The sequence below is a fragment of the Dromiciops gliroides genome, chromosome 6 (genome assembly GCF_019393635.1).
Source record: "Dromiciops gliroides isolate mDroGli1 chromosome 6, mDroGli1.pri, whole genome shotgun sequence".
Classification (NCBI taxonomy): Eukaryota; Metazoa; Chordata; class Mammalia; order Microbiotheria; family Microbiotheriidae; genus Dromiciops; species Dromiciops gliroides.
The window spans coordinates 210,118,631-210,135,510 of NC_057866.1; the positions used below are offsets into that span (position 1 = coordinate 210,118,631).

Genomic DNA, 16,880 nt, shown 5'->3' on the forward strand with positions numbered 1-16,880 from the left:
CTATTTCCTTTTGATATATATTAACTTAGTGGGTCCTTACAACCACCTTGTGAGAAAGGTAGTACATGTATAACAATAATAAGCGTAATTAACATTTATATAGCATTTTAAGGTTCACAAAGTGCTTTACAAATATTGTCTCATTTGATCCTCAACAAATGTGCAGGGTAGTTGCCATTATCACCATTTTACAGATGGGGAAACTAAGGCAAACAGAAGTTCAGTGATTTATCCAGGGTGATCCAGATAACACGTATCTGAGGCTGGATTTTAACTCAATTTTGTCTGACTCCCGGCCTGCTACTCTATCCACTAAGCTACCTAGCTGCCTTTGTTATCAACTCTTGTTAGAAATGAGGAACCTAAACCTGAAGGATGTTAAGCATCTTTCCCCTATCACACAGTTAATAAGCCACAGAAGAGGACGGAAGTCTTTCCTGACTACAGCTTCTGAACTTTTGCCAATACTGCCAATACTGCATTCTGCTGCAATTCAGTAGAAACAGCCCAGCCTCAGAGATTTTAAATTCCAAAAGCATTGAGAACTGAAAGCCTCAAGAAATGAGCTGGGTCATCCAGCTGAGGGCTTTAATGACTAAAGAGATAAAACTGGATTTTAATCACCATAAAACTGGATTTTAATCACCGTAAAACAAGAATTAATGTTGTTTTGGTTAAGAATTAAATGACTTCAAGATTGGGGAGCAGAGAGGGAAGAGGGAGGATAACAAATGAATGATCAGATTGTGTCCCTTACTAATAAGAGAAGGAAAAACAAGAGAATGAGAGCTGGAGACTCCAATCAAGAATCAGAATCTCCAAACTGAAAGGGCCAGCAGTGGCCAATCCCCGCCTGCAAAAGCATGCCTAGTATAACAAACTCAATGGCTGCTTATCCCGCCTTCACTTGAAGACCTTCAAGGAAGGTGGAGCTCACTATGTCCCTAGGCAGCCCATGCCACTTTTTGGACAACTCTTGATTGTTAGAAAGTTTCTTCTGACATCTGGCCTAAATATACCTCATTATAACTTCTGCCCATTGCTCCTTCCTGTCCCTGATTGTCTTCTGGAGGCCAGTCAGAACAAGTCTAATTCTTCTTTCATGTAACAGTCCTTCAAGTACTCGAAGGCAGCTAACATGTTCCCCCAAGTAGAGTAAACATCCCAAGGCTCTTGATCAATATCTATACCACATGGGCTTAAGGCCTTTCATCATGCTGGTTGCCTTCTTCTGGACACACTCTGGAGTATTCTGAACTGTGAACTGAACACAATATTCTGATGTGGTCTGACAAGGGAAGTTTATAAGAGCGACTATGGTCTCCCTATTTCTAGAAACTCTGAAAGGTCATTTGGCCCGAGAGCTTATCATTGTTGGCTGCCACATCACACGGCTGACTCATCATGAGATTGCAGTCCATTAAAACCCCCTGAATCGGGGGCAGCTAGGTGGCAAAGTGGATAGAGCACCGGCCCTGGAGTCAGGAGTACCTGGGTTCAAATCCAGCCTCAGACACTTAACACTTACTAGCTGTGTGACCCTGGGCAAGTCACTTAATCCCAATTGCCTCACTAAAAAACAACAACAACAACAACAACAACAACAAAAACCCTGGATCTTTTTCAAAGGACTGTCTAACTATGGATCTTAATTCCTCTACTGTCTATTAATAACTTAAGGAGGGCCTCCAGCACATTGAGTGGACCCTGTTTGGTGAATTTATGAAAGAACATGGACAAGAGTTACATAGAAAGGGCAAATACAAATGGGTTTGAGGGAACTTAACAAATTAAGGATCCATTTGAATATGCAAGCAAGGAGTGACAAATATAAAGAGTTTATAGAAATGAGAGAAGATTCTATATGAACTGTTGTGAAGATTAGAAAGCAGATACAACAATGTAAATGAGGACAAACACTGAGAGGTAATAAAACTCAGGTCAAACAAAACGGATAATATTGGTTCCAGGTTATTAAAAGTTAAATCATGTACCTTTTATATGTGTTAACAAACAAACTGCACACATAGATTCAGAAGGAGAGCCTTGGTCACAGGTCTTCCTTATTACTGATGTTTGTGCCCACTCGATGTGTAGACATGGCATGTACTTGTGGGAGAATGTACCTGAGAAGTTATTTGAGGGAGGAATAAATTGTAGCTACTGAAAATTACCTGACTACTTCACAAATTATTAATTAGAGAAATACAAATTAAAATGTCTCTGCAGACATGATAAAATTCCAAGTTAGTATAACTGGGGAGAAATAGATACACTATTACTACTGGTGGAGCTGTGAATTGGCTCCATCTTTTTTTAGAATGAGGGCAGTCATTGGGAAGTGACAAAGATATAAAAATCAGTACCAATTAAACATTTATTGAAACAACATCTTTAGGAAGCAAAATGGCAGCATGCAAAAAGATCTACAAAGTTGGTTTTTATGACAGGACAACTTTACTACTAAAATGATATATTAAGGATGTTACAGAAAAGTGACAAAAGGCCTATCTGTACAAAAATACCCACACCACCTCTATTTGTAGTATGAAAAGCTGAAGACATTTTCCAGGTATTAGAGAATAAATGAATGAATTGTAGCATATGAAGATACAGAATTTTTTGTACCATTATAAATTTTATGAAAGGCAGCCGGGCCGGAGTAGGCATAGAGCTGACCTTCCTTGGAGTCAGGAAGACAGGCTTAAGCTTTGTCCCTGATGCATGCATTCTCTATGACATAATTTCTCAGGACCTCCAAGAATAGAGGTTGCAGAACAGATACTGATCTTGATGGTGAAAAGACTTCCAAATCAGTTCTCTGCTCCCACAAATTCATAGAGATCTGTACCCCCTCAACATGATACATTCGAAGAATACAAAGATATATCTTGTGATGAAATAATGGGATTTAGCAGATACTCAAAGACCCACCTGGAGATTAATCTATACTGGTTGAATCAAGTGAGAGTGATTGACTGCTGATTAAGCCTACTTCAAGTTAATTGGATTGTAATCACACCTGGCTATCCCTTAAGAAGGTACTGTTCTCAGAAACTGGACTGTCAACTCAACTTGAGAACACCTTCAAAGCCAATGGATTTGGATGACGCCAACCAATCACCTTGAAGCAGTGTGTAAGGACCGCCTCTGTTCCAGATCTATAAAAAGCTTCCACAAACATCTTGCTAGGGTGTTCCTGATTAAAGCAGGTTCGTGGAGGAGGACTTCAGGAAGAACCCAACCTGGCTGGAACTCTAGGCTAGACTAGAGCTGAAGCTTCTGATTTAAGGCGACCACAATTTAGATTTTAAACATCACAATGTGAAGTAATGTGGAGTGACTAGTTCTGTGTAAATATGATAATACTGTAGTGAAGGTTGGGGAGTTGATTAGAACTCTCCATGTCTGTTGATTTTCTTCTTCACAGATGATGAAATTGTAGAAAGTAAGGGGCAAATAACAGACAGGAAGATATTACATTCTTAAAGTACAAAGTAGTTTCTATACTCTTAGCATTTTATGAAATGTGAAAAGTAATTTCAGTTAAGTTTATGGGACTAGATTTGTGTAATCATCTCGTCTTCTCTACTGGAATGGAAATTGCAGGCAGGGACAGTGTTGTTTTTTTCTATTCATTCCCAGACCCTAGCATGATAGATACCTTGTACATAGGAGTGGCTTAATTTTAAATATGTTTTGCATGATCACACATGTATAATCTATATCAAATTGCTTACTTTCTCAAGGACAGGAAGAGAGGGAAGGAGGGAAAGAATGTGGGACTCAAAATTTTTAAAAAATGAATGTTAAAATGTTTTTTACATGTAATTGGAAAAAGTATTATAAGTATTTGTCAAATTAAAGGCATACTTGAAAAGAAAACAATATTAAAGCAGTATAACTTAAATAAAAACATTATTAAAGGCATACTTATATAAGAATTAAAAGCAGTTTAAGTCTAAATCATTGAACAACATAGTAAAAAAATCTTTAATTGTAATTGAAAATATTTGAGGCAAATTTAAGTCTTTTCTACATATGTAAAGAAAACCGCCCAAGTTCCACTCTTATGGTATGGATAGAAGTGGCTCTAGGTTCTCAAAAGCTATTCCAGTAGCCCCTAAGCACTGGCTCATTGAAGTAGGTTTAGTCTCTGTCGGTTTAGGCCCAGCAAAGGCCTCAGTACCTGAATGTCAGTCTAGCTCACCTCAGATCTAGGTAACAAGGTTGACTATAAGGCAATAACTTTTTTTAAAGCCACAGAATCTCTTAAGACACCTTCTAAGACCTTATAGTGTATAGCACAGTGCTTAATAAACATTTTTTGACTGACCATGATACCCATATGGTACCATCATAGACTTGAGGTATTTGTTAGATAGATGACTGTATGAAAAAGTATGAATATATGAAAAAAATAATTGGTATTATATTTGTAACATCCTGAATTGTCTGTTTCATTTATAATACTGTATAATTTTTAAAAATCTGCCTTCAGTGGGGCAGCTAGGTGGTGCAGTGGATAAAACACTGGCCTTGGATTCAGGAGGACCTGAGTTTAAATCTGGCCTCAGACACTTAACACTTACTAGCTGTGTGACCCTGGGCAAGTCACTTAACCCTCATTGCCCCCCCCCCCCACAAGAACCATTGTCCACCCTATTCTTCCATATGTTAACTTTTTTAGGAAAGCTTTCATTTTTATCTTCTAGTATAAATGTGTTACAATTTAAATCATTGAGGTTTTTGAAAAATCTGACAAATAACAATTTTGAATGCTGTAAGTCATTATGAAGAAAATGAACAAAATCGGCTTTCTGCTCAGTTAAAAAAATAACTTCATCTTTCAATTTCGATAATCTTTTTAAACTTCACCCTCCTGAAAGCAACTTTACCTCTGCATGTAGTAATAAGTTTTTGTAAGTGGAGTCCATGTCTTTGCAAAGGTTTGAAAACAAATAACTATTAAGGGTATGGCTTTTAATGAAGTTAATGACTTTGAAAGTATTATGAAGCACAACATCTAACTGGTGATTTTTTTTGGTTACCAGTACTTGCTGATGGAGTGAGTAAAAGTGATATATGTTCACTGTCACAAGCTTTAATTTTTTTGGGGAGCGGGGAGTGGGGCAATGAGGGTTAAGTGATTTGCCCAGGATAACACAGCTAGTAAATGTCAAGTGTTTGAGGCCAGATTTGAACTCAGGTTCTCCTGAATCCAGGGCCAGTGCTTTATCCACTGTGCCACTGAGCTGCCCCACAAGCTTTAACTTTTGCAACAAATCCAACATTCTTACCCATCATTGCCCCAGCGCCTACCTTCTGTACAGACTCCAATGCAATTTTTCCACTGTAAACCTTCATTTGTGAAAAATTAATTGACTTTAAGATATATATCTTACCCTCTTGTATGTCCTTCCAAAGGGCAACAAAAGAATAATTCCTCATGTGTGCTTCCTTCATAAACATATCTTATATAAAGTAACAACTGTGCCATATTAGAAATATCAGTTATTTCATCTGACTGAATTTCAAACTTTGGGCTGCCCTTAAGCTTGATAATAAGCTGCCAGAATTGGTCATTCCTAATTTCAGAAATTCCTTTGGAAAGAGTGTCATTTGATAAAGGAATTTTATGAATTTCATCCCCATACTTTTTTTTTTTGCTTCCAAAGGAGTTCATTTTATTTCGAAAAAAAATTCCAAAAGTTTATATTATGACTTTTCAAATTACCAAAATGCTTGACAGCTTAAACTATCTCTCCCAAACCCCCATACTTTTTCCCATGAACTATTTCTGACATTTTAATGACAGCAGTTAACGTGAGATCTTCTGTTGCATAGGGCTTTTTAGTTTTTGCAGTTAACTAAGAAATTTCATAAGATGCAAGTAAATGCTTTTCATTGATGGTAACAAATTTCTCAAAACATTTTTCTTTATTTGAAGATTTAAAAAATTGTTCAAAATATTCCTTTGATTGATTGCAGTATGCTGCGTGCTTGGTATTAGGGTGTCGTTTTAGTTTGGCTAGTTTCATGCTCTTCACAGCCAAAACTTCATTACAAATTAAGCAAAGAGGTTTTTCTACACCATCATCATTATTAGAAGTAAATCACATTGCAAAAATGATTCAACATATTTTCTTTTTCTTTCTTTCTTTTTTTTTTTTTGTCAATTTAGGTGTACTACAACTGGGTAGCAAAGATTCTGCCACATTGTCACCAGTATTTTTACCTCTTCTGTCTAAATTTAGCCACTTCTAACCAAAAAATATTTCTGTCATAAAATATAAATATTACTAAAAATTTCTCAAATAAATACTAGCTTTGTGAAATTATATTTGTGCTTAATTTAAAAAATTGATGTTTACACTTACACATACAGCAGTGATGTTGGAATAATATTATTAAAGGGCATTTGTCTTGCTTCAGTTAAGCAATTAATGTTTCTGTAAAAGGAGGAGATAACAGCAATTTCAAAAATCAAACATTCTAACATCATGCAATCCAAAGATAGACTAATTTGATATATTGCTCAGAATGATGGTAGTAAAATATTAAATATCTTTATTTTCCATAATTAAACTATTATGTTTCTGTAAAAGCAGAAAAGTTTCTATGTACAGCAAAAACACTGTAATTCATAACATACATAATCTTGAATCTGAGCCAAGGTGTTTTGGGCAGCGTTCATTGTTGTTGTGTGGTGTGACACCATGCACATTGCAAAGTGCACATATTGTGCATTCAGAACCAAGGCTGTAGTGAAGTTGCATGGGCAAGTACTGCCAGAAACATCTTGTGTTGGGTTTTGAATTAATCTTTGGTGATTTCACGTTCAGAAACTTTTTACTTTTGCCAGACTTTTCCCAACCCCCACATTCAGATACCCGACCCCACATGGGGTAGAGACTCACAGTTTAAAAGCTTTGGATTAGACTATGACCTCCAACAATCTTTCACCTCTAAAAAGATACCTTTCTATCAGAGCCTTTGTATGTTAGGTTTGTTGATGAGAGCTTCTTTGGTCTTAGGGTCATTCATTCTATAATACTTAATTCTCAGATAACTACTTCTAATCATGTCCATTTCTAACACTTTCTAAAGGTTAAAAGTACCAATGTTCTGAATCTGATTTTTAAGTTTATAATCTTTTACTGTTTGTGAATTAAAAAAATTAAATTGCCATTAAGTATATAATTAATATGTTGTAACTTCCTTTTAAAGGACCTTTTAATGAAACTGCTGGCAAAAATAGACAGATGCTTCCTGGCGGTAGTAAAATGATGTCAGCTCTACAACAAGGTTTCTTTGAGCCTCAGTTTTTAAGGATATTTGAAGGTGAGGGCTACGTAAGTCTGAATCAAGTAAGAAGGCGATATATGTTACAAGAAGCCAAAAAAAACATAAGCAAACCCTTCCTTCCCAGTAATGGAGAAAAAAAAGCGTAAGTGTTAGAGAAAAAAAATCTTAAATTAAATTTTGTATATATATATTTCTCTTAGTTATTCTTTTCCTAATATTTATTTGTGTATTTTTTGTTCCTACATGTAATTCTTAAATTAATTTTATTTTTGCAGTTTATTGATTCCAGGTTTATATCAGTCCAAATGAAATACATCTTAATAGACTGGACAGGGAAACAGTTTGAATAATCAGGAACTCAGACTCATCCTTTCTCCTCGTTATCTAAGCAATTCAAACATCAAAAATTTGGATAGATTCGGGTTTGAACTATCCAGATAATTGCTATGTGTAAATAGACAGACTTGAGGTATCCTTTTGGGGCGGGGGGGGGGCTCAGTTCAAGTATAGAAACCTTCACAATTAAAAGGTCATCAGAAAAGTTATTTTCTGCACAGGATTGAAAAACCTTATGTACACACACTCTTCTCTCTATAAGTCTCCCATTCTCACTTGTCCCCCTTTACCTGCATTCTCACACACTCCCCACACACCATTCTAACTTCTTTTGCTTCTCAGAAACACAGATCATGTACCACAAAGATCAAAAGGTCTCTTGATGTTCATATTTGACTATTTTACATCCCTCATCTACCTCAACGAGAGTAGATCTCAGAGGTGGCCTGTTTCTTTATTTTTTTCTTTTTTCTGGGGCAACGGGGGTTAAGTGACTTGTCCAGGGTCACACAGCTAGTATGTGAAAAGTGTCTGAAGTCAGATTTGAACTCAGGTCCTCCTGAATCCAAGGCTAGTTATCCACTGTGCCACCTAGCTGCCCCCAGAGGTGGCCTGTTTCTAGAGTAAGACCAAGAGGAAGCAGTTGAATCTTAAGGGGAAAAAAAGACAGTTGAAAAGAGAGTATATCTTAGGGAGGCTTAAAAAGCTACTGGTGAATTTCTCCTCCCCCTTCAGCTCTATAGCCATGCAAAGCTAATCTGACATCTGTTAGTTGCATTTGACTTAATTGTAAAATAGGAGATGAATATCTAGGAATCCAGAAAACTCAATTAATCACAAAAAAATTTCTAAGTTTAACCTAATATCGCCCTTTTGCTCAGTACCCTTGAAAGAAGGTCATTTGGACATGAATTACACCCATTCTGTGTGTGTAAAACAACTCAAAGTAGTAATCATATTTGGATTATATTTCACATGGCTCCACCTTTTGTCAGTGTGGATAATTTAGCATCACAAAACCAATGAGGTGGTTTTGGAATTTTGTAAAAATCAAATTATTGGAAAAGAAAATTACTTGCCCTCTTTCATCTCTTTATAGTTTATTAAAGTTTTTTTAAATTAAAAAATAATTATTAAGGGGAAAGAAAAATAAACTTTTTCTGGCAAACAATTTATTTCAAAATGTAGTGTCTTTTATAATAACAATTCTATTAAAATTTTTTAAACACTTATTTTATCTGGGAAAACTATTTGTTCAAAAAGTAATTTACAGGGCAGCTAGGTGGCACAGTGGATAGAGCACTGGCCCTGGAGTCAGGAGTACCTGAGTTCAAATCTGGCCTCAGACACTTAACACTTACTAGCTGTGTGACCTTGGGCAAGTCACTTAACCCCAATTGCCTCACTTAAAAACAAAATTAAAAAGTAATTTACGTTTAACCTTTGATTCATAAACCTACAACAGTGGTGACAGTGTGATGCTATAGAAAGTGAGCTGGATTTGGGGATGGGGTTTGCATTCAGATACTAGTTCTATCACTACTACCTATGTGGTCTTGGTAGTCATTTATTTCTCTGGCCCTCAGTTTCCTCATAAGTAAAATGAGGGGGACTGTACCAAATGATCTTCAAAACTATGGATGCGATATAACTGATGTACCAGTACTTTCATTCTATTACATTTGTGTTCATGTTCATTTGTTTCAGTCGTGTCTGACTCTTCTTTGCAAAGATACTAGAGTGGTTTGCCATTTCCTTCTTAAGCTCATTTTACAGATGAGGAAACTGAGGCAAACACAGTTAAGCTCAGGGTCACAGCTAGTAAGGGTGTGAGGCTACATTTGAACTCAGGAAGATGAATCTTTCTCACTCCCGGCCTGGCACTCTATCCACTGTGCCACCTAGCTGCTTTTACATTTGGTCTGTATTAATTCTAAAATTAGGATCATTCAGAAAATATAAACTGGGTTATGCTTATACTATGAAAAAAACTAGATTTAGTTTTGCTTTGCTAGTTATTATTATACTTGAAAATATTGAAACTAACATGATCATTGAGATTTTATATTAATTTATCATAAACATTTCATTTCTCCTCTCCATCATTAGTCTATATTTTTGTGGTTTGGATACTTTATTCATGAGAACTGACTAGAACAAGTTTTCTTTTCTTTGGTTATAATATGTCACCTGTTATCTTTCTCTATTCCACCACGTTCAAGATTAATTTGAATTTTCTATTTTCTTTATTAATCTTTAGTTTGTAAGCCATTTTACTTTTTCTTCAGATGAAAATTCAGATTTACATATTCTGTTCCTCCTGATCAACTTGATGCCTTTTTTTCCTAAATAGGTATTTTGCTGATTTCTACATTTTTTCCTATATTACTGTATAATATGATACATTTTAGAAAAGTACTTATTACCTGTAATTTCAATTTATAGTAGTATAGAAACTTTAAAAAACCCACTTAAGTAAGTTATTAATATATCAGTCCTATTCAACAAATCAGAAAAGACTTTTATGAATAAGGGAGAATCTCAGGCAGATCATAGAATGAGAAGTTATAAGGGAATTTATCTCCTTAATATTTCCCTAAAAAACAGAAGTAGAAATTGGCAAAAAGAAGCAAAAATGCAAGAAATTCTTAAAAGTAAATTAAAAATAACCTTAAAAAAGAAAGCAAACCAAAGAAAAACCTGGGGAAAATGGAAAAGTAAAATTTATGTATTTAAAGAAGCTAAGGAAAATATTTCAGGGGAAAACCCCCAACACATGGAAAGAATATCAACAGTAGAATTAGAAACAAAGCTAGAATTTTATTAGAACAAAATGGAACTTTAAAAAAGACATGAAATTAGCAAAAAAGCATGAGGTGAAATAAGGAATTGGTGCAATTAAGTAATATCAAGACAAGATGATGAAATCCAACAGTTGAGAAATATTAATGTAAAATACAAATAAAATATGCTATGAAATTATTTTATTGAGCAGCAAAATAGGAGAAGGAACATAGGAAGAAGGAAAAATAAGCAGCTCAGTAATTGGACAAAAAAGTGACAAAAGTAATTCCTAGGAAGTGCAAAGAAAAAACAATTGAGAATGACCATATTTTCTGAAAATCAGGAAGAATATTTTGGGAAATTGCAAAATTTCCTGGGAATATTGAAACAAGGGACAGATTACAAGTATAATGTACAAGACTTCAAGAGGGTTGAACTCCAGATACATAATAGTTAATTTTGAAAAGAACAGCAACAAGGAGATACATTTACAGGTGGACTAGAAGAAAAGCATAGGTTAAAATCTTAATTTTTGGCAGTGTTTTCTATAAAAATAAGAGTGCAAGTTGGAATGTTATATATCCACTGTGAAGAGATAATGGAACTGAAACAACTAAATAAGAACTATTAACTCACTATCTCATCACAGCAATTCCAAACCTTTTCATCCCTCCTCAAATTTCCCATGATTTCCCATTTCTCTAATGCTTTTCAGCTAAGGACCTTTCCTGTTTTTCTTGGAAAAAAAAAATTGAGGCCATTCATAGAGAGCTTTCTGTACTCGCTTCTTCCTCATCTCGTCACCCAGATGCCTTTTGCTCCTATCTTCTCCTTCATCTTCGTCCCCCCCCACTAAGAAGAGATGGTCCTACTCTTTGTAAAAGCAACCCCTTCTACACACACAATGATCCTATTCTATCCTGTCTTCTCCAACAGGTTTCCCCTTCCATCATTTCCACCCTCTTACTCATTTTCAGTTTCTTCTTTTCTGTTGGCTGCTTCTTTACTATGTACAACTATGCCCACATTTCCCCCATCCTCCAAAAACCCTCACTTGATCCCATCCATCCCATTGCTATCATCACCCCATTAGGTCTTTTAACATTTGCGAGAAAACTGTCTACCACCAATGCTTCCTCCTCTCTGCTCTGTCCAAAATAGACTTTTGCAGTTAAGCATTGTCTTATATTCCCAGCACCTAACCAAGGGCCTGAAATTTAACAGGGAAAATTAGGACTTATACTACCGGATCTCAGATTATTCTGCAAAGTGGCAATTATCATATGTAAGTTATTACATATAAATAATCAGGTACTGGATTTCTAAAAGTGATAAACTAGATCAGTGGAGCAATCTAGAATTTCAACCAGAGGCTTCAATAGTGTTTCATAAATCCAATATCATAAAGCTGGGAAAGGAATCATTATTCAGTTAAACTTTGGGGAAAATTGGAGAGCATGTCTCCCAAATTAGGTTTTGTTATTTTTTGGGGCAACTGTTCTATATAACCTTAGGGAGTACCTGAAGTACCGAGATGGTGAGTGACAGTCCCATGGTTACACAGCTTATCAGAGGCAAAACTTGGACCCAGATCTTCCTGATACCAAGGCTGGCCTTTTGTCTTCTATATTATCTTCTCTCACCATATACCATAATAAATTCCAAATGTATCAATGATTTCAATACTTTAAAAAATCATGGCGGGCAGCTAGGTGGTGCAGTGGATAAAGCGCTGGCCCTGGATTCAGGAAGACCGTTCAAATACGGTCTCAGACACTTGACACTTACTAGCTGTATGAACCTGGGTAAGTCACTTAACCCTCATTGCCCTGCAAAAAAAGAAAAAAAAAGAAAAATCATGAACTATTAGAGGAAATGGAATGGTTTACCTGTCACTTTAGTGAAGTGGAGGAAAATAATTATCTAACAAACAGAAGAAATTATAGGTGACAAAATGATTGATTAGATTATATAGAAATAAATGCCCTTTACAGAATAGTACAAAATTATATCAAAAAAGGAATAAAACATTGCAAAAAAAATTTACCTTAAATATTTCTCATAAAAACTTAACATGCAAAACCCATAAGAAATTGATGTAAGTTCATAAGAATAAGGCCCATTTTCCAATGGATAAGTAAAGAAATGTTTCAGTTGGACATTACTTGAAAGAAGAAATATAATTATGAATAACCACCTGAAAACTGCTCAAATTCTCCACTGATCTGACAGAGAGAAAATGAAAACTATTCTAAGACACTTCCTTAAATGTGCAAAGAGGCAAAATGATGAAATTCAATATTAGTATGGCTGTAGAGACACAAGTACATTGTGAATTTATGTGATCCTTTTGGAAAATAATACTGCATTATATGATATGATTTATAAAATTGTGCATCTCTTTGATTCAGTAATTTCATTATTAGAATTATACTTAGGAGACACTGTTGACAGGAAAAAATATCAACCTATACAAGGATATTCATAGCAGCTTTATTTGTAATAAGAAAAAAACTGAAAACAATTCATATGCCTAATCTGTGGGGAGTAGATAAATAAATTTTGGCACAGAAATGTAAGAGAATACTATTCTGTCATGAGAACTGACACATGTAATAACACAAAGAAATATACAAATACTTTGATAGCAGCAACAACAAAATCTGGGGGAAATCCACCAGAGAAAAATAGCTTAGAAAGATACAAATAGCACTTTTTTTGCAACTCTGTCAAAGACAATAGAGACTGCAAACCTAAACAATGGAATTGGTAGTTTTATGTATAGTCTTTTACAATTTTTGTTTGTGTCTTTGAATTTTTTTAATCAGTACTAAGTTTAGAATGTTTTTTTTAGAGAAATAGGAGAGTGAATAAGAATATCTATTGATGAATGCATACCTAAGAGGTTGTAGAGGGTTCTTGAAGATGGCCAAAAAAAAAAAAAAAATGCTACCTAACATACAATTTGGGCTTGCATTTAAAAACAAAACAAAAAAGTCCGCCGGGAATACTTATTGTAGCCAAATCAAGATCAAAGATTCAGTTCTACCCAGGGACATAGTATGATAAATGGAATCTGGACCATTCAGAATCAAGGGTCCAAAAAGATGGTCTACAAAACAAAAACAAAGAGAAATACATTTACTTACCTGATGTTTTTCCTGACTTCATCATTCTGACTGGGGTCAAGGTTCTGGTCTATGACTCTATACTCATTTCATTGTACCATACCACCTTTCTTTGTACATACCCCATTCTCTTTTTATATATAAGAATGTAGGGAATTATACATATACATATATATATATATGTTTTTATATAATGGATCTTAGTCTTTTAAATTTGTGTCAGTTTCTTATGGGTTTGCATGCCAAGTTTTTTATCAGAAATATTTAAGGCAAAGATTATATATGTGTATATATAAATAAAAGGTTTAAGTAATTTATACAAATTTTATATTTTTCATGTAAAAACACAGGGAGTAATGTAAATTGACTTATCTGAAATGGGTCATATATGTCCTTGTGAATGTAGAGTTGTCTAAGAGGCTTGATGATAGGAGACTAACAGTCAGGAGAAAGGTTAAGGCTGAATGTAAATAGCTAGAGGGATGAATGAATGGATAATAGATTTTTATATATACATATATGTGTGTGTGTATATATATATATATATATATATATATATATATATATAAACACAAACATGTGTATATACTGTTGAACACATGGGAACTGATGAAGTTACTGTTGTGAATACTGACCTCTTGTGTTAACTGTTGTGAATTGCTCCTGTATTAGATGTAAACTTTCTATGGCTTATTTTTAAGCCTCTGAGAAGAAATAAGCTTAAAAACAGAGATAACATTACTATAATTTTTCCTTTTTAGATTTATAGAAAAGTGACAAAATTCACATTATGGAAGACACTATTATTCACCAAGTTGAAAAGTACAATAAAAGAAATCTGCATAATATAGAACTCAGTTATGTCTACATTTCTACTTCTTTACATTAACTGCAATCTGTCATTCATTCCCTGAGGATTCCATACCTCTAGCTATCCTCTTCTATGCTAGGAGTTCTTTACCCATTTCCTTTTTCACAGGCTTTGGTGGTGTACTCTACTTCCTAGCCCCTCTCAAAACCAAATCTTTGCTTTGCCTTTGACCTTCTGACCATAGATTTGTCCTCTCCCAATCCTTCGTTGCTACTGTCCATCGCCAGCATACTTTCCTTCCTGCTACAGTAACTTTGGCCCCTGCCTTAGAGTCTTCTTTGGTATCCCCTTCCCCTGTGATTATTCTCTAAGTCTATATATGTATCAATGACTCTTATAGCATCCTGTTTTTGTTTTTTTTCAGTCCCAATGACTTTCTCTACTTCAGGCACTTGCCATCTTGTTTACTATTTATTAAATGTTTTCTCATGAAAATATGAACATAGAGATTTGAAAATATTAAAGGGGAATATTTGTTTGCATTTTATAGCATTCTTGTAAATTGCCCCAATGAGCAGCCATGAAAAGTGTATTTGTGCTATACAATCATGAATAGATATAGTAATGATTTTTTAAAGAATATTTAGCTTATGGATTTTTATATTGTTAAAGATATTTATTTTTTATTAAATTTTTGTTGCATTTTAATTTATGAGCTATCTCCCTCCCCACCCCACACTAGAGAAGGCCACCATTTGACACAGATTTATGTAAAACCATACTAGGTATACTTCTATTTATCAGCTCTTTCTCTAGAGGTAGATAGCATCTCTTTTTCTGGTAGTTGATTTGAGTATTTGTAGTACTCAGTATAACTTGGTTGTTCACAATTATTCTTTGAACAATATTACTATTACTGTATACAGTGTTCTTTTGGTTCTGCTCATTTCACTTTTCATTATTTCATGCAAGTCTATCCATATTTTTCTAAAATCAGCTAGCACATCATTTCTTATAATGCAGCAATATTTCATTACAATCATATATGACAACTTGTTCAGCCATTCCCCAGTTGATGGGCATCTTCTCAATTTCCAGTTCTTTGCCACCACAAAGAGAGCTGCTATAAATATTTTGGAACATATAGTTTCTTTTCCTTTTTCCCTGAACATCTTGGGAAACAGACCTAATTGCCGGGTATTGCTGGGTCAGAGTTTTATAACTCTTTGAACATAATTCCGGATTGCTGTCCAAAACAATTGAATTAGTTTACAGTTCCACCAACAGTGTATCAATGTCCCAACTTTTCCACATCTCCTCCAGTATTTGTCATTTTGTTACAGATATTTATAAAAGGCAACATGGCAGAGTGAACAACGAACTGGCCTTAGAGTCAGGAAGACCTAGGTTTAAGTCCTGTTTCTTACTAAAACTAGATATGTGTTGTAAGGCAAAGTCCTTTAACTTCTCAGCACCGTAAGCAACTTTGAAAATCTAGAGGCAAATGAAATAAATGGAAGGGATTACTGTGCTATAACCCCCTATACCAGTGAAATCACAGATAGAAACTGAAAACAAAACTATGTTATGGCAATATGGTATCTCTGAATACAAAACATTTGTAAAATACTATGAAGGAGGACAGTGAAAGATGAAAGCCACATTGCCTTACAAAATAGCAAAAGCAATGGAAGTTGGTGTTTTTTTTTAGTCTAGTGAAAGCTTGGTGTGAGATTTGCATGAATCACATCATCCCAAGAGCATTCAAACAGGAAAATGACAGGAATACAACAAAGATATTAGATGCAACACGTTTGTCAGCATTTCTATAATGAATTTTGTTCATCATTGTTGGCCAAGAAATCACCACATTTGGGCCTTAATATCTCAGTCCCTGATGGGCTATGTATGTTGAAATGGAAACGGCACCAAGGAAGACAAATTTGGATAGAGCAGCTGGACCAGACCAAGTGTATCCTGAGGAAATCCATGCTAGAAGCGACATAATCTTGAAAGCATAGAGAGCCTGCTGTAAGTGATGTCCCAGGGAGGGGAAGATAATAGAATGGAAAAAGACTGTATCAATACCTAAAAACTATTAGAACATCAATAACTTTTTGGGGGGTGGGGCAATGAGGTTAAGTGACTTGCCCAAGATCACACAGCTAGTAAGTGGCAAGTGTCTGAAGCTGGATTTGAACTCGGGTCCTCCTGAATCCAGAGACAGTGCTTTATCCAACTGTGCCACCTAGCTGCCCAATATCAATAACTTCTTACCTATATGCCCACCTTCTCATCTTTATGAAGATAATCTATGTGTATATTGATGGTATCCTTAAAAATGGAAGGGAAAAGCTAGGCCTTACAAATGATTCTCTACCACAGACTATATTTTTTACAGTCACACCACTAACTGAAAGGTACATAGGAGAAAAGATGCCACTATTTGTTACTCGAAAGCAAAGCACAACCTGAAAGGCTCTCCTCCAACCAAGAATCTTGCCTGCATGATA

The 16,880-nt window shown here is 35.1% G+C and overlaps 1 protein-coding gene and 1 non-coding gene across 6 annotated transcripts in view; one reads left to right on the plus strand and one right to left on the minus strand.

Annotated features, from left to right (window-relative positions):
• C6H4orf47 (chromosome 6 C4orf47 homolog) overlaps positions 1 to 16,880 on the plus strand; it is a 45,262-nt gene that overhangs the window by 11,215 nt on the left and 17,167 nt on the right. For 2 of the 5 annotated variants that reach the window (XM_043973020.1, XM_043973021.1), the window contains exon 3: positions 7,231 to 7,450. The exons of 1 other annotated variant lie outside the window; for it this stretch is intronic. In XM_043973020.1, the coding sequence (XP_043828955.1) occupies positions 7,231 to 7,450 (220 nt within the window). Of the gene's footprint in view, positions 1 to 7,230; positions 7,451 to 16,880 lie in introns of those variants that run through there. 2 more of the 5 variants (XM_043973025.1, XM_043973024.1) reach the window with 2 other exon arrangements.
• LOC122733162 lies at positions 7,981 to 8,059 on the minus strand. The gene has a single exon (XR_006353754.1). It is a non-coding gene; the product is annotated as a small nucleolar RNA U2-19 (small nucleolar RNA).